Genomic DNA, 27,044 nt, shown 5'->3' on the forward strand with positions numbered 1-27,044 from the left:
CATCATACCAGTGCTGGATGACTCAGAGCACCGCCAGCCCTTTTCTTTTAATACTGACTCCGCAGGAGACGCAGTCAGAATGTCTATGTATTTCAAGTATAAGGGAGAGGTTTTAATTAATTACTCCTTATGAATCACTGATCACAACACAGGTCACAGGCTTGATGTCACAGAAAACAGTCTGCATCAGTCAAGGACAGAGGTTTTCAAACTGTGAGGAAGCTTGCGGAGGGAGAGACGTGAGGCAAAGTCACCGTAGTGTGTGAGATGAAAGGGGCAGGTGCATGCTGGTGTTGCAGAAAGAATGGGAAGTTAGTTGTAGTAGTTTGGCTCACTGATGTGGCCTGTTAACCAACACAGTCAGCAGTCATAGCAGCCGGAGAGGCTGTGACCCACAGCTCATGGAGGCAGTTAAGGTACTTTAAAACCCTAAGTCCAATTACTACCATTTGAATCAAATGCTGTACTCATTCTCATAATTCAGTCAAATCTGAACACACAGACATGATACACACATTCTCAGATTCAGTTTCCTTTCCATTTCAGATCATTGTTCGTTATCTCACATGTCCATAAATCCTTATCTTAGAAATCACAGGAGAACGATGATCCTTATAACTTCAAAACTTGCCTGAGAAAAAGCAGTTTGTAAGTTTTCTTCACGATCAAAGTAATCCAGTGATAATTGTCTGTACATCAATGGGTGCCGTGCAAACATGAACTGCTAATAGCCGGGCATAATTTTAATGCTGCCAACTTTGCCAAAATGTTAACAATTATTGGCTAAAGAAAGAGGGCTCACGTTGCAGCCCACAGCGCATCTCTCTGAATCCATGGAAACATCATACCCATCATACTATACCTCAGATTAAAGTAAGATGAAGAATAATAAAACAAAACAAACCCATTAGTACAAGATTTTTTCATGTTGCACTGTCAATAGACATGACAATACAAAGGCTCAGAACGTCCATCAACACGGTTCTTATATTCCTGGACTGACACTGTCTGTAAAGATATCTGCTCAGTGTTGACAACCTGTGGACGCACTTACAAGAAAAAGTCAACAATTTATAATGGCGCCCGGGGGATGTATGGAAACCTCTAGTCAAGGAGATGGAGGCTCAACTCCACCCAACTGTTCGCACTACCCTCTCTACAGACACTCGAGTCATCTAAAGGTGCTTTTCTTGGGATTTGTTTGGGTGTTGAAAAACACAGAGCAAATCCACAGGCTGAGGTCACCCCCATCTCACCCCCGTGGATTTAGCGATGATGTCATCAGACAGGAAGATTGTTTCCTGTAAGAAGCTCTGGTTCTAATTAGAGAGGGCTGACTTGGAGAGTAGGGGGTGCACAGGGGATTCAGACCCCCACCCTCCCAAACTGCTAGCTGTGTCATGAATAGACTTATTTTAAGACAATAATTCAGGTTTCTGCAGACTTTTTAAGACCTTCTTAATACCTCAGAATGCAATTTAATACCTGTTTCACAGTCAGGCTGCCAAAGTGTAAAAGAATGATGGTGTAGGGACAACATGAATTATTATTATTACATCAGATTTTTGTCAGTACTTCCCAGCAGTTTATAACAACAACCTCTAAAGACATAAACAATCAAATTTAGGCTACCTGGATAAACAATAGAAATAGATGATTAGCCAATTAAAATTGATTCAAGTTCATCAAGTCAAAACTAGCACTTTGATTAAATCCAGTTGAAATGAAAATGATCTGTCTGTTTTCATATTTTTTACTTGTCAAAATAAGAATTTAGGTAACACAGTAATCAGCTCCCAACTCATGGCTATTAAACATGAATCCCTGTTTTAATTGTGATCACAAATTATGATCAGAGCAAATACTGAAAAACCTACTCATCAATCAGTGCTTAAAAACTGCGTCTGATAGTATACACACACAGTTTAAAAAGTTTACAGTAATGCTTAAAGAAGTGCTGTATATGTAAGTATAATTCTGATTTACTACTCTTGTAAAAATAAAAGTTACTTTTTAAAAATGTATTCTATTTATTAATTTCTTTATTTGCATTCTTAACGAAAACCTATAAGGCTATTCTAATTATAGTCTAATAATGATAGACCCCTGAAACGCTTTATACACTCCGAGGATTCCACAGTGCCACTTTTTACAGTTTGTTTTCCATTCCAACTTTGTCAAAAACACTGTGAATACATCGAACTGCAGTCAACATCATGTATCGAAGCAGACTGTGAGCTGACAGCGTTGTTAAAATCCTATATTACTGTCAGCAAAGTAGAAAAGCTAAATTCCTCATCACTTCACAAAAACAAGATTTAGAAAAATAATGACAAAAGTTTTGTTAAAATAATATTCAAATGTGCCTCACATAAATTTGATCAATCAAAGTCAATAATAAACTGAATAACCACAAATGTACATGAGCAATAAAAGCTGAATGGAGCAGACTGACCTTGTTTTCTCCGCCCAAAAGCATTTTTCATCACCTTAAACTCTTTATGTCAGACTACAGAGAGATGAGAGGAAACAGAGGAGAGAGGGGTGTCACACAGCTCCCCAGCCGGTGTCAAAATGAGGATGTTGCCGTTCAAGGTTTGCATCATAACCCCTACAGGGAAGCAGCAGACTATCCTAACTATACTAACAGTACAACATACATACAACATTAACAAAAGTCTCTTAAATGGTTCATGTTTCCCTCACTTCTATCTTTAGTCTCTTCCACCAAGGATGCAGGGAGAGAAGCAAAGAAACCGTGTGAGGAGAGAAGAAACAAGGAAATATGCCTCTAGAGAAATTATGTCCTTTCCTCTGAAGCGTCATGTGAAGCGATGTCCGTTTCTGATGACAGCGACAGCTGATCACAGCTGGATCAGCTGTCAGTCAGCTTTAACAGCTGTACAGACTTTTGATGAATTTGTCTGCACACATGTGCAATGTGCTAATACTAATAAAGGCACACAGTTATCGGTGCCAGAATAGCAGTGTTTTCTCTCTGTAGCCTGTTACCTGTTTAACAAACACCTGAACATAAACTGTGTCCTGCTCAGAGGAACAGGAGCCGTCTCAACAGGCAGACTACGTTTATATCGCTAATTCATTATTAGCATCTCTATTATTGGTATTATGAATGTGAATTCATTATTTATTAACTCAGAACATGATAATGATTTCGCCTATAATTAACATAGTTTTGTAACAAGATGGTGAACTAGCAAACAAAATATAAAAGTTTGGAGTGACACACTTGAGTTTAATCGGTTATGTGCGTTCACTCTGTTATGAAACTCCAGTGATGTTGTGATGTGTCAGATCAGTCCGAACAGCTGCAGCGTCCAACTGCAACAGGCATACACTACAACTGATATCACTGAAACATAACTGGTGTCAAATAAGGGGGCGTTTCAGCCGGTGAAAGACTTCCATGAGGGCTTCACTTGTGCATCCTCGTTCATGGCTCCTCAGAGATCCCGCCTCGCCTCCTCAGAGCAGAAAGAAGAGCTCTGACATGGCCTTCAAGAGGGCGGACCAGAATGACTTCCAGTTCAAGCAAGGAAAGAGGAGCGAGAAAATATCAAGTAAATAGTCATGCAAAAGTCCTCAATCTCAGATACTTCTCTGACTTCATTCCTGTGTCACACATCACAGCCGCAACACTGTTTCATAGAGCAGAAATAAAGATGTTGTGATGAGATTATCTCTCTTTCTGCGTCCGTGCTGATGATGCTCCTCTGCAGCGACACCTGTAGCTCATAGACATGTGACGACAGGGTGTGCTGTCACTGACAAACTTTTAGGGGAAGTGAAAATTGGCCAACAATGACGTTCGATTATTCCTTTTAGAAAAGCACACAGGGTTGAACCATTCAAATATATACTTTTGTGTATACGAAGGCAAACCAATACAAAGAGAGACATACTACTTGTATAGATACATTTATTTCAACATAATCTGACATAGTCTTTTACAAGATTCACATTCCTGCACACTACACAAAGTAAACATATAAAATGTCAGATAGCGCGATGTTGAATAATTTGCTCGTTTCAGCTTGACCTAACTTAATTTTTTATCAATAAAAGTGTCGAGCGCAGAGTTTATGTTTCAATGCCCAAGACAAATGGGAGAAATTCTGGTCAAATATTATCCGTATTTCCCATTTTTAGTGTCCAAGTGAGAAGAATTTTTGAAATTGGGCAAGTATTGAAGGAGAGCACTGCAGCCAGCAGCCACAAAACAGGCTGTAATGTAATACTTCCGGGCGTTTGTGCGCATTCAATGTACATCCACTAAAAGTGTTTGTTTTTGATTGTTATTCTAAGTGACAACATTATGGAAAGGATCCCCACAGAGACAGACCTTTTTGTTTAACCAGAAACAGCCGATGTATCGGCTCTCGCCAAAGCCACCAGACTCCATTTACAGAGACTGTAAAACACACTTCACTCAAAGTTGACAGGAACAAAATAAAACTCAACAAAACTTTCTTGATTCATCTTTCTCTGTTCCAACAATCACCACCACCAGAAGAAATCCTTAATTCACAGAATGGGGAGAGGAGTGAGAGGGAAGGCGGACAGCAGAGATCTGATTATATAATTGAATTTCAAATATTTGTTGAGAGCCCTGCAAACATTAAGAAAGTACTGATAAGAGATTTCCCTACATAACAAGCAACTCAAAGAGAATGCTGAACTTGTTTGGATTCACATACAGTAAGTGAAGAGACATCATGAACTTTAATAATTCTGAAATGAACTTGACTGACTCATCTACAGCTGTCGCATGACATCGTCTTTGCTCGCTGCATGGTTTAATTCCTAAGCTCTCGTAAAGCAGACCCAGACCACCACTTTATTGAACCCAAAGACATTAACGTTTAAAATCACATGTTAAGCTTAATAATGGGCTTAAAAAAGGAGAATATTAAAACTGAGTGATTACTACATGAAATTTCCATGTACTTTATTTCTACTAAATGGTTTTACTATAAACATTCAGCAGTAACTATGTAAACAAGAAACACAGGTTCCCTTTGGACATGTGTTTGATTGTTGCACATAATCCACAGTTTGAGCTGTGGGAACCGAATATCTATTTTATCTAATTTTTTATGGTTTTCATGGCAAAAAGTACTGCTAGCTTGTTTTAAACATTAGTAGAAAATGTTCATGTTGTGGACAAAAATGTCATAGAAATTACATTATAGCACAGATGGTGGAAATCATTTGGCAAGCAATGTTACCATTCCTGCCCTTTAAAATGTTGCTGTGGTGTATGTGTTGCATGCATTTATGTTTTCAATCGTTCCTACAAAACTGCAAGAAGGCAGATTAATAGTGGTGGCCTTCAAACAACAGCTATTTAAACTTGCTCTAAAAGACTAAAAGGAGCAAATGTATGTAGCAAAGTCACTAACTTTCCATTCCCAAAGCTGGCAGAAAAAAACCTAACCCAACACATTTGTTCGGACATCTGTCCTAAACCATTTGCTGGAAAAAAAATTCAAAACCCTGATTTGTATTGTGTCACATTGTAGAATAAATGTGACAATGATAATCAGGATAACAAGTCTGCATCTGCATAAGACAGATGTGAAGAAGTGAAGAAGAGAGACGGAGATGGAGAGCCACAAATTCAGTAATGGGAGAGTGAGGATGTATTTCTTCACTGGGTCAGTTTCAACTGATTTCAAATAACGGGGAGCGATTCTCAGTTCCTCATTGGGGAGCCAGAAATGGCACACCTGAGAAAACCAGGGTGATTCAAGAAAAGACCCAATGACAGCACAATATCCTAGTTTTTAAATGAATATGATTAAGTCACTTATTGCTCAAGCTTGACGAACTAGCCGAACACCTACTACTTGAGCAAAGGGACTCATCTTCTGTCACTGGAACGATTACATCTTTCTATCCAGCAGAAACATCAGTTTCAAGGCCATTTATAAAACTGTAATAACCTTTTTGATGTGTCGGTTAGACAGCATGACGTCAAGCTCATTCATCCTTATCACAACTCTGTACTCATGCTTGACTTGTGTGTGGTATACTGTACTCACAAGAGCACTGGAACAAAATGTAAATGTACACCTGCAGCTAAGAAGCTCAGCGATGACATGAAGTTCATGTGGCTCAATGATGTACTTTCCAGGTCACAGGGGCCTGGTTTAGATGGTCTCTAAATAGCAAACACTCTACCTTAGTGATTGTTGACAGGCTTCGCTCTTGAGCCTGCCAGCGATCTGAAATCAAGGTTTGCATTAATGCTGCACACTCACGCAAGCCTTACATGAATAATTTACAACAGGCCAGAATGTGAGTAATGACTTTAATCTGTGCATTATTTTTTGTACTCTTTGTCCTCTTAACTCCTTGTTCTCCTCATAGATGAAAGAGGTCAGGCTTCTGGCTAGTTTGCCTGTTCCATTATCTGCAGCCTTTAATGCCAGCGGTAAATTTCAGCAACCCAAACAAAGATAAACACAAAGCCCAGGGTCCCAGAGGTGGCTGCGACTGTTCAGTATCATCCCCGTCAGACCAAGAATGTCTTATCTCATGAGCCATCTGATGAGGCCATCTCTGGGGAGCTCACTAACTGGGGTCAGGTCAGAGCCTAAAATATTGTTCCCGGCCAACAATTCTATCACCTGCAAATAATGTGCTGGAGCAAACAGCCGTGACATTTTGGAGCACTAAAATGTGGAATCCACATTATATAATTTGTAAAACACACCGAAGCTCCATTCAATCACGAAAATTAACCTACACAGAAGATTACACTTCAAAATAAAATAACAAAAAAAAACAACAAATAACCAATTTATGCAGATATAGATCACTCACCAAAAACATGAAAAAAGTACAAATCATTTACAGCAGCATTATAGAAAGTACAGTTTCGGTGAATAGATGGAAAAAAAATAACTGTCTTACTAGACTCTGAGTAACACCCATCATGTACAAGCGTTGAACTGTGTGAAAGCTTGTGTGCACGCATGCACGCACCTGACAAAGCTGAGAGTAACACAAACAGATGACATTTACACTTACATTCACAGCTTGATCTCTTATGTGGCATTATTTTTATTCCAAATCATGCTCTCACACTTCTTTTGTTTCTGGCTTGGAATTAAGATTTTAAACTTAACTACTGCTTTTACTACATGTACAGTATATAACAATAATGTTAGCCTTGTTGTGTGGTAATTCAAAGTGACATTAACTGACTTTTGACCATCGATAGACCCTGGCCCCTTTTAGACCTGATACTCGTACCACTGGTTTAAAAAAGTGCCCACGAGTTCAAATAAACTTGCCAACTTACATATCCAGAAAACACAGAGCAAGATGGGCATCCTTGTGACAACAAGCACAACATTCACTTACAAGGTTTGGTTTGTCATCTTGCATTGTGCAAGTAGCATGAACTCGGCTTGTCTGAGCTTGTTTGCTTGAAACGGCTGCCTATAGTGTTATATGGGTGGGCTCGATGACAGGAGCAATACTCTACCACACATGTGAACCAGAGAACCAAAACAGTGATCTCAAGGAAGGTGAAAGCTGCTTAAAGTAGCAGAGATGGCTGTTAATGTTCAGGAGGTTTGGCTGCAGGAAGCATCCTTTACACAGTAAATGTTGTTATTTGTTTCAATGTAAAGATCAGGCACTGACACTGAAACTAACACACACACAAAAAAGCATTCATCTCGTTCTCAATTCTACTTCACTGACGGGCAGTTTTCTCTGCATATTTAGATCAAATTGAGCACAAGTGATTAATGTAAATGTTATGTGATTTGTAAATTTATTAATCAACTTAATAAAATGAGTCATCTGTACTTGTATGTATAACAACAATTGTGCATAATGAGAAGAGACAACATTCAGAAAGCCTAACACCAAAATAATTGAGATTAATTTGCTAGAAAAGTCTAAGTGTAAATTTGTGCTAAAAATCTGAATTAACTGATTTATCTAAAAAAAAATCCACTGCAGGTATTATTGTTTATAGAGCGAAATAAATCTAAGATTTCATCTCAAATTGATGAACAAAAAAGTGTGGTTGCCAGTTCAACAAAAACTGTGTTTAGCACTGACACAAAATCCATTATATGATCAAACAAATCACTGATGTTAAATTGGAGTTGACTTTCCAGGCACTGGTACATACAATGATATATAACCAGAGTAACTGCAGTTTTCTGAAGTATAAAAACACTGTGAACAATCATTCTGTTGGTTTGACTAATGACCTGCAGAGCAGAATATACGCTGCTGCTTCAAAATAGATTGGAAAATCTGACCTCCTTGCAGGCACAAAAACTGTTTTGGCCTCATTATTGACCTCATGTTTTCCTCTCCTGCCCTTCCTTGCTCAATCATGCTTGTACCATAATGCCATCAGACTGGGTTGCAGGGCTCTGTCTGGTGACTCATTAACATTTTTTTGAAAAATCATCTCTCCACTTTCCAGTATGTAATGGAAAATGTATGCATGTACATTTTCTGCTTCTATTCTTGAAGCTTTCCAGAGTTCATGTTAAATGCAGTTGCTAGTGTTTTTACAACATCAGAACAACAAAAGGCAAAAGTATAAAACGTGCAGCTTTATACCTTTCTGCTGGGTGGACCTAAAATCTAATTATGCCCTGAGATTTATAAAAGCCTGGGGTGATCCTGGCTGTTTACATAAGGCATTGCTAATACATTTCAGCCACAGTCTATTAACCAAACTCTAATACTACTGTATGTCCTGGCCTGCGGTGGTTCAAATGAAGAATCCAAAAGAATCTGCTTTCTCAGCAACAGGAACATTAGGTTACTGGTGTAGTATAATATTATGATCTCTTGTGTTTGAGCTGTTAAAGACAGATGGATACAGAGACAGAGAAAATATATCTTTTGAATGTCATGCACCAGACAGCACTGCAAGGAACATTTCTAGGTCTTAAGATTCAGAGCCTAGAGCAGACTTCCTTTCTTACAGCCTGCACAGTAGAAATCTCTCAGAAACAAGGATGTCTGAGTGATCTGTCAAAAGCAAATGTCAATCTATTTTGTCATCCACACTCGCAGTTCTCGCTTGCAAAAGTCCCTGAGGGGAGCTGAATCTCAGCCCACCACTTTCTTTCTCTCATCCTGCAGCCACATCGTCACCAAAGCCAGGGAGGAAGTGTCACATCAAGCCACTGTGCCTCTGACAAGGGTTTGTGTGTGTGTGTGTGTGTGTGTGTGTGTGTGTGCGTGTGTGCGTGTGTGTGCATGGGGGGACGACTATTTACACAAACAAACACGCACATACACACACACGCAGAATGCCCTTGCAGCTTCCCATAAATATCCTACGAGATGCAACTCGCCCCCCCACAAGCGAAAAAACCCTCTCTCCCTCTCCGTCTTCAGTGCTCCTGTCAGACAGGTGCCCACGCAGCTGCCCATCAGCATCCCTCAGCATAGCAGCCTGTCTGTCCAATGACAACATGCTCTGTCCTTCACTCTCAGTTTATACAGTCAAATAATGCAGGGAGCCAATTATAGCCAAGGTGTCAACTGTAACAAAAATACAAGGGGACGCTTTCATGCTTAAGTACCTTAAAGATGTTTCTCTCACACAAGGGTGTGAGATATTACATAAGTATTAATACTACGTATTTGTAAGCAAAAGACTTTTTTTTGAGTTTCACTCCTGCATTTGAGCAGGCTAGTTTAAACAATTTTTTAAAATAACAGCTGATAATACGGATAGGCACATGCAATAAAGACCACATCTGCAGTATCCCATGTCTGCAAGCACACATCCAGCAGACCACAGAGGAGAGTGTGTGTGGTAGAGGGAGGGAGGGGGGGTCTGTATATAAGATGAAAAAGCCCGAGAAACATTTAAATGTTTGCAATCACCAGCTGGCCGGTCCAGATAGCCTTCACATCCTGGAGCAGTGCAGTGTCAAAATCTAAATGCACAGAGGATGTGCTCCTGTAAATATTTTGATTCAGCTTCATCATGTAGTGTACACATACACACACACACACACATATCATGCTTGGACTTGCAACTTACATAGCCCATGTGATTTAAAACTGCTGCATTTATTTTTAGACTGAGGAAGGAGAAGACAGGCTCGGAAGAAAAAGGGGATTTGAGAATAAAATAAATAAATAAGAAAATTCCCAGCAGTAGACATAATGATAGGAAGCGTTGTTGATTTTTTTTTAAATCAAGCAGCTATTCAGGTCTCTGGTGAGGCTCTCATGCTTGCTTACACAAGCAAAAGCTTTCAGTGGCATCTGCAGCTGCATTCATGCTTTACAGGTACGCTGCAGGCTCTTCACACAGCTGCCTCTGGCAAAGTAGCTCCAACTCCAGGTGTGCCTTCCCCTCCACACTTCTTCGACACCACCCTCACCACTGCCAGTGTCGGTGCCAGAGACACAAACATGGGTCTTGGCTAATAACCACCCTTAGATATACAGCAATCGCCCTCTGCAACAGTGACTTCACACGTTTTTTAAGGGCCACAAGTAGCTCTTTACACCATCCAACAGTTAATGCCACCTCAGCTCACCCATGCTTCCTATTAGTCCAGTACCAATATCTTAACACCTCTTAAAAGCTGTCAGACAACCTCCTACTCAAACATTTCCCACATATACCACCTATCAAAAGCTGGCTTTATGTTTTCCTTTCTCTGTCAGCAGGTTATAAGCGACCTACAGCCCTTTATTCAACACTCCCATCTTTATTCTTTCAAATGGGATCAAAGACTAACTGGGATAATTCCTCCGAGCTCCAGGCTTTATCTTCTGAGCTGCACTGAGTGACAAGAAGAAGCTGTATTTTATCCCATGCTCTGTCACTGTTTTTCCCCATCTAGCATTGTATGGCTTGATTGTACTCTTATGAGTCACAGAACCGCACCTGCGCCCATGTGTTAAGTACTGACAAATAAAAGCCCAGCGTCCATTTACACAACAAAGAGATGTAACCCGTGAGGCAACCATTCTTTGCCTCCCTCCCTCCGTCTGACAAGACCTCAAATATATCACTTACTTAAGAGGAAGGCAGCACACGTTCCTGCTGCTGCCAGAGACTGCTTCTCTCCCTCATGCTCTGACAAACTTCTTTTCAAATACAAATCCAGAAACAAAACACATGCCAGCCTTTTATGTTCCGCAGCCTGTTCCATATTTGATTTCAGAAAAACAGCAGCAGAGGTGACGATTATCAAAGCTCTGAAAGGCAAATCCAGTCTCAGACTCCCTGACCAAAAAAAAGGAAGAAAAAGAAAACCCTTTTATTGTTTAAGTAAAGAAAAGGGTGGAATTTTGGTAAACCAGTTGCTTCTTATTAAAAAGAGAAGGAAATCATTGTCTTGTACCAGTTCTAGGAATTTAAGGCAAGGCTTAATAAAACCTTTGCCAATCCACCAGGGTTTAACAATGAACATCTGACTTACTGATTTATGCATATTAATGAACTCCAACACCCCCTGTCTAAGCGAACGCAAGCTGAGCTCCACACTTCTCTGCATCCTAATGGTTTCTGCTCCACCGGGATCATTACCAATAGAAATTTCAGATATTCTGTGCTATTAATCTCTGTCTGTCCTCCTGTTCGGCTACGTAATGACTAATTAAACATCAAAAGAGCAGAACTGGGGATCCGCTCTGACAGCCTCTCTTTCTCCCAGGAGAGGCCGTGAGGAGGCTAGACTGTGACAGGGCAGCACTGAAAATCAATCATCTCGAGGTGCACATGTGCATACACGCACACGCACATTCACGCATGTGCACATACACATACACACAACCGCAAAAAAGTATAGAAAGACGGACCCTAAGGAGACGTTTACATACTAACATTAAACAACATGCATGAAAACAACAAACATTAAAAGCTAGAACTTTAAATGAACAGGCAGCGCTGGCGTCACCTCTGAGCAAGGCCCACAAAAACAACTGAATTCCCGCTATTGATGTCAAGTGATGTGGTAGTAATGTCAAGAGCACCCTTTGTGTGCCAGTGTTGAAAGGGAGGGGTGTGAGTAGCATTGATGTGTGTGTGCGTGCCTGTGCGTGCGTGTTTGTGTGTGTCTGCTTAAGTAAGCTCACTGTGAAATCTATTTATATGAGAGGTAGATGATCTTCCACTCACAGATGAAGGCAGCCCAGGAGGGACCTTGCGCACCTTTTTTGTTTGTAGAGGATCTGCGGAGAGATGAAAGCACATCTATTCATTCACAGGCAAAAAAAAAGGGGCGACTATGAAAGTGCTGTAAACAAACTCAACAACAAAAATCTAAGTTGTGGTATTGTTCTGTATAAAATATTACTTGTGATTAAATTCTGAGTTAAAAAAAACCCTGTTAAACAAACTTCTGATTCTCTTGCGCTACATTTTCATGTTTCAGTTTGTATTTGTATTCAAACTTTCACTTCACACGTCTAGACTAATTCCACTTTGGTTACAGGCTTGTTTTCCACTGAACTTACATGGTGGTGACCTACAGTGTCACAGTATAATATGACTGGGAGCAGGACCAGTGAGCTCCCACCAAACCAGGGTGTGTTCATATTAGTAAAATGATGTGTGGTCAAGCAGTAGACTAAAGAGGACTATCCTGGAAGGCTTTTGAGAGGGCGGCAAAATGTGACCAAGTTAGTGATAATAAAGGCTGCTTCAAAAGTGCTGTTAAATGCATTGCTGCCAACTGTAAATGCCACAGTCCTTTTTAACTAATATCTAAAAAACATATCCTTAAGACTTGAGTGAAACTGTTTCACCAACAAGAAGTATTCATTTGATTCTGTATAAGCTACATCTGTCCCTGAAGAGAAAACTTTCTTAAAAGAAAACAAGAACGTAACTTTTAGGGTATTTTTTGTATTAATCACTGACATGACACTGACCAATGGGCACAGGATCTGTTACAGAACGTCTTCTAGGATTGGCTGCAGTGAAGGAGTACAACGGTGCAGCTGACTTCCCTGACGCAGTCACTGAACCGGGACTTGCCAACCCGATGTCCGGCCTTACAGACGACTGGAAGAGAAAACGAACACACCGATACTTAAAACTAAAGGAAAATATCAGCTTTCATTGTTAGAAGTGAGTGTGTTTTCTTCAGTTATTTATAGTGAAATAATCTTACAGACAGCTCGCAATTTAAAGCCCCATCAACTACATTTTCGAAGTTGTCTCTATTTATATTATGCAATCTACATTCAACTTTAAAACAGTGTTGTCCTCAGCATCACAAAAGCAAAAGTCAAGTATTGTGTTTGCTGTAAATAGCAAATATCATAATATAAAGTCATTATAAAGATGAAACATGTGTGTGGATGTACAGTTTGTTTTTAGAGTAACATATCATCAAATCATCAGGTGATATGTGAAATGTAATGTCTGTTTATTCTGTGTCACAGTACAGACCACTGAACGCTCACCACATCATCCTATTGCCAACATCTATTTGACCTCTTCAACCCCAACAAATAGGGTTATGAGGCCAATTAAGAGCTTGGTCTAATTAGAGTAATCGGCTGCAGACCAGCAGAGCAGGAATCATGTAAGCTAGTATAACTCAGAGCGATGTGTAGTAGTTGGCCTTGAAACCCGCCGCACGTGCCCCCCTCTGAATCCCCTTTGCAAGCTGAGGATTGACACAGTAACCACTGAGACCTCTCCAACTGCTTTGATGTCTGAGTGACAAATCTAACATGTGTGCTGACAAATTCAAAACAATTAAAAATAAAATCCATTTAGTGTAAATGTTTGTATAAAAAATAACAAAAACAAATATTTAAAATGTAACACACAAGATATTCAGATTATTCCTCTGACTTAAATGTGGGTCATAAAAAACTGTCAGAGGCAACGTGACGCAAATGTAATCTAAAAAAATTCACAGCATTCACATGGCACAATAGACCCACTTCTGCTGTTTCCTTTGTTCAATGATATTGACTCCCTGCAGCTACACTGGCTCTGGCCTCTTTTACACTGCTACAGCTATTCAGGAAGGAAACACTCAGGACCCTATTTTGCTTTTTTTTCTATTTTTGTAAAAACCTCTGAACTACTTACATTCAATTTAATTTACCCAATAATCAATTGGTGGGGGCTTTTGTATCTGACTCAGAGGAAGGAGTAAGCAACCATGCAAGAGTCAGATAATCAACTACTTTCAAACTACTTATAATAACAAATAAATAAACTTTGGCAAATCGAGATTGTATTGCAGCTTATGTAAAGTGTACCTGAGCACTGACTGCCAGAACTGAGAGAAAGTCGGATTCAAAACCACGGCAGGGATCTCTGAGCGGTCACATGGCTACTTGCCATGTGACAAGCAGATCATGACATCAATTGTCTTATTCAATTATTTGGCTTAACCAGTTGGAAAAATACACACTGAACTGTTACATGTTACAGTGAAAAGCAGGCTATGAATCAGTAGGTCTCCTGCTGTGCGAATTCTTCCAGTGGTTATTGTTATTTATATGTTGCTATGGCTCTTCCCACCATACATTCTTTGCAGATTCTCTGTGGAAAGAAACTGATGTTTTTAGTCTCCCTGTCCATTAATCTCAGATCTCTGCAGCTGCAGATCTGCACACATTCCACAAATCCTACCCAAAATGTCTTAAATGGCAATCTCTCTAAAAAAGCTTTTATCAATAAGGCGTCTTTCTTAAATGTTTACTATATGTGATCAAAAGTGTCGAGCAATGTGTGATCACAGGGTGGTATGTTAGAGAAAGCCAAGATTCTTTCACACTGAATTGCATTGCAAAAAGTCTTTTTCATAACTAGAATATCAGAAATGAATACAAGAAGAGACTTAAAATGAGAGAGGCTACTCTACTCGGCTTCATGCAGACTGTTGTGTAAAATCCCAGTCATCTCTAGTTAAATAGTGGATATATCTATATAGGTACCTAAAGGGCAGTGCCAAAGGATGCTTTCAGTGTCTTGGGGTTGGGGTTACATCTTGCTATGCATTACACACTCTTAGAAAGATTCTAGAATAAACAGGAAGCCAATGACAGGAAGTTATAATGAGGTAGACTTAAGTTAATAAATGATGGTGGTCTCCCAGTCCTGGCAAAAGCCTGACTGCTGTGTTTGTGGTAGTTACAGAGAAGGGAGGAATAGAGGGATTTACATTAAATCCAACCTTCATTAAATAAAGCATGGATTCCCCTTTTGAAATCAGTGCAACATTTAAAATCTGTAGAAAACCTGACCAACCAACCCTTCTTACCTGACAGTCAAAACTCAGGGGTAAATAACTCTTTCCCAACCTCCCTCTATGTGAAACAAAGGTTATAGTGGAAAGGGGGCTTACTATCAGTGTCGGTATAATCGGTTTTGGGGAACATACAGGGTGACTTAGCTGGGCTTTGAATGAAACTTCACATCTGATGAGAAACTCACCTGGCAGCCAGATGCTCCAGGGTCCCTCCCATAGCCAACAAATGAAGTCCTTTCTGATTTACCTGTAGAAACACAAAAAGGACAGTCATTATATTTTATGACACTTATACACACACCTGGATTTATCTCAAATAATTGAATACATACAGTGTCCTGACTGTTTTGTTCTGCAGTGAAGTGTTTTGACACTTAATTTATTGCTTCTTAACTTTATGACAATGATTTGTATGAAATTGTGTCTACTTGGGTTTTTATTGTTTACTATGTAGCCAACTTAATGGAAAAGTTCAGATAAAACAGTTTGTAACATTACGCAAGAAAAGTCCTCACATTATTAAGCAACAGCGCATGTTCTCTTTCCCCCACACATGCTGTCTCTTACGATTTGGTGATTTAAACCACCAGCCTGGCTCTCACAACTGAGACCTTTGATTTGATTTTGATATTATGGTCACAATACAACTATGTCACAAAGTATCAATATTACTCAACATACACATTTGGTGTAAACTAGTACAAAGGTGCATCTTCAAGGACACAAATATGTTTTTATATTTGTGTCTTTTTTGGCAACTTAAATGTAAATATTTCATATTTCTATGTGCTGTAGTGTACTGACATAACCTGTTATACCAAGATATGTAAACATACATGGAAATGCATAAATCTTTGTAAGGTGACTTTAATACACACAAGAGTTTCACAGGCTGCTGGAAAATAGTTTGTCCTACTCAGGGACAGGGTATAAATATGTATGAATGGGTGTGTGTGTGTGTATATATATATATATATATATATATATATATTTTTTTTTTTTTTTTTTACTGTCTAGCAATAAACGGTTCAGCCTACATGAGCTTTTAAAACAGTCATACCAAATTAGCTCAGGTTTCCATCACTGCATTTCATAGAAATAAGACTCCCTCAGGTCTCGTTACAGTGTACAACGTACTAAACGCACTGAACTATTCAACAGACATAAGAGTAGTTTAGACAAGAGGGACCTTTGTAGTTCTCTAAGTTGTAGCAGAACAGGTCCTCACTGTGATAAAGCAAAAAACAAAATGTGCACTTCTGTAAAACAGTGAAATGTGTCACAAAGTTCTCAGTATGCAATGTTTCCAATGAACTAATTACGGATTCATTAATTGTCAGGGAAACACTTATATCGGTGTCAAATTTGGTGTGCACACCTCAAAGAAAGGCTACCAAGCAGCCATCAGGGGAAAAACAAAACTTACAGCACACAACATGCATGAATCATACACATCACATTATCCAAACTCAGCAGTTTTACTCCCCTGGAAAAACAAACAAACAAACAAATGAGAGCTCCTGGGGGAGAATGATGAATAACTTTAACAGCATCGTACATTATTTTTGTCAGACTTCCAAATATTACAGGCACAGACACAAGCGCTGGAACTAAATTCTGTTTACTCTGGGGAAAAGGTAAATATTTTTTGTGAGTTAAAAACTTGCGTAGCCTGAAGCTTTTGTTACACAATGACTGATCTGAACATTGCTTTCACAAGAGCAGGTGAATAGAGGCACATCTAAAAGAATTCACTTGTGCTTCTCTGAGCCATCCTGCAGGAGACAGTTGTTCTGCATCTGTGCAGACTGTCTCCAGAGACTGAGGAAGCTGAGGAAATCAGGGAAGATGGTTTAACTAGCAAAGCTGCCTCTCTTGTAACAATAACGCGATACAGTTCTGAGCCATTGCTCTTGCAAAAGGAAATAGGATTAAGTTGTCGGCTACCACCAACGTTCCCCATCATGGCAGGATGATGAAACATCTCCTTTGACAGAATTTTTATTTCTTTATTTCCTGTCTAATATCTAAAGGCAGTTTAGTTAAATTCATTTTCATTCCTAAAACATGTCCTGAGGAAAAGGTCTGATCAAGTGCAAGAGTTAAATATTAATTGGCAGCATGTGTTTTGTCACACACACACATACTGTGTCTTACATGAATAATTGATAGTCACAGTTGTAGTTTCAGGGCCCACCTGAGCAGACAGATGTGCTTGTGAAAACAATACTACAGCCTACACTGTGACACTGTGAAGCAGCCACAGACTGGCAAAAGAAAGTCTGCAGAGGCGCTCCGGACCCTGTGCTCAATCAACAGCGTAGACTAAACTTACAACACACGAGAGTACACACTAAGGAATCACTGAGTAAAATATCGTGCATAAACGTTTCCACATTTGTAAGCAATGAGATACTGCCATTTACTTGCCAAAGCATCTACAACGACACTACTTGTTACAATAAGAAAATGCTAAGAGCGCAAAATTGTAGCTCCGCAGCGCAGCCATTGTGTCTGCTTGTTTTATTCGACTTTAAAGTGTTCACCATGTGTAAAATACATGTGCTGTTATTACATATGACAGTCATCTGCAATGACGGGTGCTGTTCTTTTCCTCCTCTTATCAACAATGTATCAATTTAACTTGCTTCTTCTGTAAACACCATGCTGAGTATATCAGAGCATCAGTGCTCAAATGGATGTCCAATGTCCAAACTTTGATTCAGTCTATAAACTCTGTTACACACCCTTCCTTTTCTGTCTCCCGCATAGCATAAATCTCTGCATGAACATAGTAGAGTTGAAATGTAATAAAATATTTTTTTTCTTTAAAGCACCGACTGAACCATGTTCTTCTACTGAGAATTGATCTGGATTTTGCTAAATCCAAGAAAGCTCACAGTGCTGTCATTTAAAATTTGACAGACAGAACTGGTTCAGGAAGAAACACAAAACATTTTCAAATGATATTTTGAAGGTGTAGTAGCTGAAGTTAATGTAGTCTATTCAGCGTACTTGGAAGAATAAATTAATACCAGTGTATTGCTACAATTTGAAAGTAGCTGTCTTTAAAAATGATAAAAATCATGAATGGAAAGGTTGTTTTTCCAGTGTCTATTTGATGCATCAGTTTTAATAGCCCTCATTGTCGGAGTACTCACTTTGAAATGTAGCTGGGTGCAATTCAGTTTTACATATGATCTTGATTTTCAGCAGATTAGAAGAAGATGAAACATGAATAGTGTATCTAAGTGAAGTATCTAATCAGAGGGCTATGTCAAAAATGCAAACAGCACCAAAACCTTTCTGAAAAACTGCAGCAAACTAGAGCATTTATTTGACCGGTAGACACGGCAGCCCCCAATTCAGAATGTGACAAGAGCAGAGAAGCAGAGAGAGAGCGGGCAGTAAGAAGACATGGATGCAACAGCGCTGAGGGGACCGGCCACGTGGCAGTGTACTTGGGGATAAACGTCATGTCCCGAGGTCATGGATAAGCAGGACTCTTACTTTGCTTCGACTGTCCTGCTGAGGATGCAGCAGCTCCGACCACTTTATCTGTTAGGCAGGGCAGTGATACGCTGATGGCTTGATCAGTAACTAGTCGGCTCTCTTCTTCAGAAAGTCCATCTGGAAACAACCAGCAGGCAATTTCCCTCATCATCCTTATGCCATGTGTGCAACAGAGACACAGATTAAATCTATGTAGCCTCATAAACTTCACAATGAAGCAACAACTCGTGCTGCTACAAGACTCCCTAAAATTCACAGTTTGCGGCTGCGTGGCTGAGCTGCTATTGAAATTTCAAGAGAATGCATATTTATGATGTTGAAATAAAGTAGAACAAAGTGATATATCAAGTGGAACATATTGCTGGGTTGGCCAGTTCTAAAGCCAGGAGCCAAAATTAGCTGAATAAAATATACCCTTCTCGTGCAGTGACAGTATCTCCTGTCGGACGCACACACACGGTAACTGTGAGGAAAACAGGCCACTGCAATCATCTGTATTCCCAAACAGCAAAACAAAACAAGTTGTTAAATCTGGAGTTCCCTGATCAAAGTATTTGCATTTTGAAAGACTAGCTTAGAAATCAAAGACAGTGCTGACTGTGAGGGAAGAAAACAAATAAAAGTAGAACTTCATGTGTTACAGGCTTGTTATTACTAATGCTTTGTTTTCTGTGCTCTGAGCTGGCATGTGTGATCACAGCCTCACAACAAGAGCAACAGTATTAATGTTATTTTATTTTTTGACTTGTTTTGTTCTGAGCAAGGCTGCGCAAAACCAAGCAAATCATTTCTTTTTGTGTGACAGGCCTGCTAATGAGCCTAAAGCGCAGTGACTGATAGGAAGCAGAAGTCATTATCCGCCTTAAAACAGAAAAGACGTAAAAATACTAAATGCCAAAAGCAACATGAGTAAAGTGGCTTAATTACAGCAATCACCATCAATAATATAAATGTGAGTATGCGGGCTGCTATCACACAGTATAGCCCCTATGCAATGAAAAATCAATCTCATGAGGAAAAAAAATCCATCAATTCTGATTAAAATATTGTGTGAAGCTGCTTATTAGCATATCACTCTGATGTGTGAAGGTGTAACCGTGATTGTGAAGTATTTTACTGCAGAGGAATCAACAGAATGTGTCCTGGAAGACAGATTAATGTCGCAGAAAATGAAAAGAAAGATGCTAATGTCTGCATAGAGACAAACAAAAACTAAACTCACTCTTTTTATCCTTTGAGCTAGTGCTGCTCATTAGCTATTTCTATAAGTTTCTATGTACAATTCAATTTCATCCTGAGTCAATACATTGAAATAGCACTTTTGGCAAAATATAGCTTCAGGTCTTCTTGCCTACGTCTGCATCGTATTTGCACATTACACAATGTGCGTTATAGTATCTCTCACTGTAACAGGCAGATGGAAAGCTATCGTGAAGTCTATCTACAGATCTTAAACACATTCAAGCATTGCTGTAATTGTGCCACTCAAGGCCTTTCATATGCAAGTTGTGAAGCCGCTCCAGTGTTGATGAGGTCGAGGGTATCCTTAATAATTCACCTGTACCTGGCAAATGATTTGGCCAACGCAGACTGATGCCACTACAGAGCCTTCAAATCTTGCAGCAGGGTGATGAGTAATGAGTGATGCGCTGTGCCCAGTTTCTGCTAAAGATAGCACTTTGTATTGGACTTCAGCCATATTGTTAAGCCAAGATCCGAGAATCTCATGCTTTCACTCTTTCATTGGTTTTTCCAAACCCCAGTCTGCTGTCATGTGCCTTTCACCCTCTTTTGTTTCAACCCATTCTGCGATGATGTCTGTCTTATTCTTATAGCTCCTTCATTGCAGCAAAGGAACTGCATATATCTGTCTTTTTCTGTCAGTTATCCTTTAGGTTTTTGGTCTCGTTGCCTGGTTACTGTCCCAGACAAACCGTTTCTACTGCTGGCCATTACACAGTTACACTATACAAGATGGGGGTTAGGGGCTGTGCTCAAAGAGACTTCCACTCTTTCTCTTTCACTTTCCTTACCCAGATGTTCTCTACTATTGCAGAAGTTTAAACCACCAACTTTACACATGTGGGCTTGCTTCTTGAACTGCACTAAATTACATGTGAGCCACTTTCTCTTGCAATAACCACAGTATAAAGTACAAGTGGTATTAGATCAAAAGAGATGTGATGACCCTGAGATCTGGTGATCATCGTCTCAGCAACAATGTGAAACCAAAGCACCCCACACACCACTTCACCAAGCACCTGGAAAGCACCAGTACACCTGTTTGATTTCAGCAATTACACATTCAAGCGTGACAAATAGTTTTTACAGCGATGTGTCCTCTAACTTTTTTAAGAATCACTTCTTTTCTATATGAACATACTATCTACAAATTCACATCAGTTGTAATTCCACAAGATAATAGTTTGACTTGCACAATCTTTTCAATCAGAACTCAACAAATTAATTAGAAAACCTAGTATCTAGTTGTGTGAATTGAAACCGAAGTGAAAATTTCAGTTAAGTGCAACGTCAGCTACCTACATGCTGAGCTAATGAGGTGAATAAACAACACTAGGTGCTGAAATCCTACTGGAGGAGAAGACAGGAAGGAAAAGGTGGCCAGTCATTCAAGGTGTGCCTCCTTTATTGATCACAGGGCTGCAGCACAGTGCAGGATGCCACTGTGTTGAGCCCCTTGCTTTGATAATGCGAGGTAGTGACCTAAGTGTCTCCAGGGATCAATTCAAAACCCTCGCCACAAAAACACCCAATTAGTGAGCGTGCTTCACTGCCTCTTCGATGCATTCCAAGGGCTTCTTTTTCCCGTCCAGAAAACTCGTCAATTTTCCTTTCTCCAAGCAAAGCCAAGACCATGAAAACAAACACACAATACAAGACGAGGAAATGTTGTTAATGTAGAAACCAATTGAATTTATCACATGCCCGCTCACTTGGTTTGTTTTTTCCTCTGAGCACACATGTGTTCGCTGTCGGTGTCCGTGTGTCTGTGCTCACGTTCCCATGTGATGGTTAAGACGGCACAGAACCACAAAACATTAATCCTATCAAGTTCATAGACCATTTAATAATGTTGCACCACGATCAGGACTCATTTCATGAAAAAATAAACATTTTATGAACTTTTTACAATCTCTGTTCAAAGCTTCAAGACCTAAATACTGTAAGCTTTTTGTTGTTCTGCTAATTAATACACAAAGAGCTGCTAATGTGATGATTATATCATTAACTGACAACAGGGTACTCTACCCATAAAGTCTTATTTCTGGCCTCTCTGGATGCTAAGACAGGCTCTGTGGTTATTAATACACTCCTCTGGCACAAGGGCAAATCAGCTGTACAAGCACCCACTTTTCCCCATACCTTTTAAAATGGTTCCTTTTGCTTCCTTTTCTCAAGACTTTGCGTACACCAATCCTGCCAAAGTCGTCTGATGCTTCCAGCAGGTTCTGTCTGACAGTAAATAAAAGCTGGCTGGGTTAGAGGTTAGGTCAGTGTGCATGAGGAAACAGGGAGGGGATGTAGTGTACCAAATCATATTCCTCCCTGGCTGAAAACACGGTCTACAACCCAGCATCAGGAACAATAGTTGGACAGAGAAACATTATAGAGCCACAAAAAGCGCAGGGAAACATGTCTGCCTGGCCCTGAGCTCAAGACCAATTTCTGCATACAGCCATGTCAGCAGCTACATTATTCAAAACAGCGAGAGCAAATGTTAATGAGTTCTTATTAGCATATTTATTTTTTTCTTTGTTAAAATGTCACTGATTATTACGTACTATGATGATAAATGCATTTGCTCATGCAGCCTGATGTGTAATTAGCCATTAGGTGGAATGAATAGATCAATTAAAAGGAGAGGGACCAGGATTAAGAGGAATCAAGCCAGGAGGAACGCAGGAATGAGAAACAAAATAACTTGGGGGGAGAAAAACCATCACCACCACTGCTTTTTGATTAGGCTAGATATCTCGAAAGGGTTACTAATCAAGAGAAGGTGTCTAAATTCTCAACTAGATCAGAGATATTCCTGGTTTTACTGCACATTCTTTAGACCTGAAGTATGACTTTGAAAATCACGAGCTGCTGCCCTTGCACTAGCTAAACAGTTTCTTTTCTCCTACAATCCATCTCTGTCTAACAGAGGAGATGTGGATTTCCTGATTGTATCCATCCCCTCCTGGGATAATCAGGTGCCATGGCTCGGTCTATTTGAATTTTCTCTAACTCGGTAAAAAGGAAAAAGGGGGCGGTGTAAAGGGGAAAATGTTTTCGCTTGGCCTTTGCCTTTTTCCGAGCCCAACTATTCTCCTGCCAGTGCTTGTTATTCACGAAGGAGGAAAAAAATGCATTACTGCGGACCAGATGGGAACATTCCACATGACCAAACCAATCAATCACCTTGGTGGGACGCAGGTGTGACACAGCCGTGCAGCAACACACCATTTCACAGTCTATCAGGCACAAACACATGGTCACCAATCAATGGCACCCCGAGGACCCATGAGGAGGGGTGCTTCTCCGTAGCCTCACTGGTTCATGGCTGATGACTTCATAATCACACATCCATTCTCTCAGAGGAGAAAGGCGATGAGCTCCCTAATAACGTCGCCCACCATGTGAACACCAACACTGTAATGGATGCTGCTTCGGTAAGGCCGCTAACATGCTCCCCCTCCTGCACCACACATTCACACGTGAGCTCACCACCATCGTCCCTGTCAGCTTGAGAGAGAGGGCTGTCCGGGGAACAAGACCACATTTAACAAGCTAAAGAAATGTCCCCCAGTTGGATATTAGAAATCAAGTCAGTGTGTAACATCAAAGCAGGAGACTATGTTCAGTATTGGATGCCAAACAACTGTTGAACAGCGAAACAACAGAGAGCCGAGGTGAAGGACAAGGAAGGATACACACATGGGTTAGGAATGCTGATCCAGCTCCAAGCACTGTGGGCATATTTCCTTACACAGAAAACCCCTGCAAACCCTAAGCGGTCTACAGTTTAAGAACACAAGCCTGCTCTAAATAAAACATCAAAACAGCCTGAAGGGGATAAATCTTTTGATGAGTGCGCTCTGTGGGGGATGGCATTGTATGTGAGCAAAAAATGAAGCAGCTATTTAAAAGAGTTTTGTTGATTTGAAGTTGACAAAAAAAAAGTACCTTCCCACTCCCGTATTCCTGGCAGTAAAGAAAACTCTCACGGACCCATGCTTCTCTCCACACTTCCCACACCTCACACTCTGCGGGCTGTCCCAGCACAGGACAAAATGTCAGGCATTGTCAAGTGGGAGTAAAGGCGAAACAAATGTTTCCATTTTATCGACCAATTACAATCCACTACAGTCCATCAAGACGGGTGTGTAACATTATCTTGTGTTTGGTTTGCCAACATGGACACAGGAAGCCTGGGTGAGCAGTTGTGACTGTGGAAAAAATGGAGGCAGGGCTTAGGAGCAGTGGGCATGAAAATTAACCAGCAACTGTGTGCCAGGTTTTCTGTGGCTCATCTTAATAAGGATGTAACCTTTGATGCATTTTCAAAAGAATTGCTCTAGGTGAGGGAAACTTTAGACTGAGACAGAGATTGATGCCCAGGAATAAAGGGTCAATTTCATGCATTCTCAGTGTTGTAGTAGTAGAGTGACTTGATTTCAACAGAAAGAAAGGGAGGAGAATTAGTCTGAATTTGTCACCCATCTGTGCCCAACCTGGGTTCATACATCATTTCTACTGGCTGGATTTTGCCCTGCCATTAGTCCTGAATTTGATCCCCTTGGTGATACATGCAAGCAGATCAAACCACTTCATATGGTGTTGTTCAATGTTTAATGTAATTGTTGGTGGGTGGTGTGATTTTAGCACCAAACAAATTCTAAAATCAAAACAAAAATCTAAAAACAATACAAATCTATGAATGCTCAATGTACAGGATCAACTACAGCACAGATGTGTGCTATGGGTGTGCACGGTAACACATAATGTCAGGTTTAATTATGGTCCAAAAGCTATTTATTCAGGTTGGTCTCAATTGAAAACAACTGTAGCTTAGCTTTAATGCTCTCAAGACAACATCTGTAAATTCCAGAAGTACCAAAATCAGTGCCAACACTGCATAATGCATCAAAGTTAAACAATGTGTTTGCTATGTATGGAGATCATCAATGTATCCAGCCATCCAATTTAATACTGAGTTACATACTCACTAGTATGATTTGTGTTAACAGTTGTGCATAGTAAGTATAGCTTTCTGCAAAGATGATTCAAGGCAAAATGTTTAGAGATTCAGTGGTCACTGGCCTTTTTGGTGTATATTGAAACTACACAGTGATAAGATATTCAATGCTGTAGGCATTGGCAGCGTCAAACGCTGAGGTCAGCAGACTTTAATTCTAGTAATTCTTCTGGATGAATCATTTCCCTTTTAGCTTTGTGCTTGTATTAAATAATCTCTAACATTCTTCTTGGCATCAGCTGCAGGCAGCATGAGGCCAGAGAAATGAGAGAAAGGGGGGAGGGGAGAATGAAAGGGAGTGGAAAAAGAGAGAAAGAGATGAGGGATATACAAGAAGGCCAACAAGCACAATGGGTCTTAGCCGCAGAATTTGGATTTATCTGAACTTCTTTTAACTGCTTCTCAAAAATGTGCATTTTCAGCTCAATATAAGTTTTTAAAGACACTGACTTTTTCTGTGTTCACATCTGCAGACGCACATGTACATAATTATGCACAAGTATCCTGGGCCCTTATAAGCAACAAAGCTGCCTGCTCTGGGCCATGCCAATCAACACACATAACAAGCAGTCTCTTATATAAAATGCAGTGAAACGAGCTATGAAGACACCTTTCCACTTATATAAAAACCATGGTGCTCTGACCCCTGCAGCTGCTTTCCTAGAGACTTGTTATGTCCTCATACCTTGGCCATGCCCCTGCTCTTCCTTCCTCTTTTTGAGAGACAGCCCTCCAGGCCTACGCAGACTACAGCTGATCCTCTGCAGCTGGACAGCCTCGTCAGTCGCATGTTGGGGGCCAGGGCCCGAGATGGGCTGAGAGAAGCACAAGGGCGGAGATGACTGGGATGTGTGAGGAGATGTGGGCGGTGTAGGGATGGAGAAAAGGGATTTGCGCCCTTTCAGCTCGTCTTCAGCTCTTCATGCTCCACTGACCACAGTAATAGATAAGCACACCCTGCAGCTCTGCATAATGACCGGCTACATCCCCTAAACTGTACTGCACCACATCTTCTCGTCTTCTCCTCTCTGCTCTCTGTTATTGTCAAATATACAGCAGATATATACATTCTGCAGTCATGCACACAAGTGAATGTGCAAAACATTGTTTACCATGAGTTAACACTGTATTCAGCTCTTACTGTGAAAGCTTGCAGCATGCTGTGTGTGTGTGTGTGTGCGTGGGTGGGTGGGTGTGAATGATAGAGGGGGGAGAGGGAGCAGCATTGGCAGCACCTGTGACCCACACTGCAGTGGAAAGTGAGTGCACACCTGAACAACACCTGGTCACAATCACAGCCTGGGTCTGAAGAGGGTCTCCCAAGGGCCAGAGCATTAGCACATGACACCTGCCCCAGTAAAAACACATTGGGGATGCCAGTGTGATGTGGGATTGGACACTTCACAAAAAGCCTTTAGGGAACAATAAGAAATGAAAAAGGAAAAGAATGCGAGAGATGCATTCTGCTGCAAAAGAGTATCCAGTGCAGCAAAGTTGAACAATGCCTTTTTTTTCTTAAAAAATGCAGTCACCGACACAACTCAACAGTTTCATTCTTCAGTGTTATGGAGAGGAGAGGAAAAAACAACTAACCATCACCAACCACTATCAAACACTGAATGCTAGTATGATGCAAATCTTAGGTTCCACCACTGTTGTACTACTTTCTTTGTACCAGCATACACTGTGGCTCTGAGCTACAAATACACAGCGTCTGATGACCCTACTATATAACCATGATATCAATCCAGGCCAATTATACTGATCCGAGCTATTTACAAAACCTTCAGATTATAGCTAAAATGCTCAAAACATGAGTCACATGAAACGTATGTGGACTCACTTATTGCTTAAATCTGTAAAAAAACAAAAAAAGCAAAAGAAAACAAAGACTGCTAAAAGGTTCCATGCAAGGCCTTCATGAGATAGAGCTCTGAGGTGCTTTAGATTAGGATTATTTGGATTAGGATATAATACAATATAGGGATCTTGTCTGTGATGTATTATATAAC

The 27,044-nt window shown here is 40.3% G+C and overlaps 1 protein-coding gene across 9 annotated transcripts in view; it reads right to left on the reverse strand.

Annotated features, from left to right (window-relative positions):
* Positions 1–27,044, reverse strand: part of tcf12 (transcription factor 12) — a 79,738-nt gene that overhangs the window by 29,784 nt on the left and 22,910 nt on the right. For 8 of the 9 annotated variants that reach the window (XM_041946448.1, XM_041946606.1, XM_041946292.1 and 5 more), the window contains exons 6-8: positions 15,443–15,504; positions 12,913–13,045; positions 12,158–12,210 (exon numbers count right to left, since the gene is read on the reverse strand). In XM_041946448.1, coding sequence (XP_041802382.1) covers positions 12,158–12,210; positions 12,913–13,045; positions 15,443–15,504 — 248 coding nt within the window. Of the gene's footprint in view, positions 1–12,157; positions 12,211–12,912; positions 13,046–15,442; positions 15,505–22,154; positions 22,173–27,044 lie in introns of those variants that run through there. The other variant, XM_041946683.1, reaches the window with a different exon arrangement.

This window comes from Chelmon rostratus, chromosome 1 (genome assembly GCF_017976325.1).
Source record: "Chelmon rostratus isolate fCheRos1 chromosome 1, fCheRos1.pri, whole genome shotgun sequence".
Lineage (NCBI taxonomy): Eukaryota > Metazoa > Chordata > Actinopteri > Chaetodontiformes > Chaetodontidae > Chelmon > Chelmon rostratus.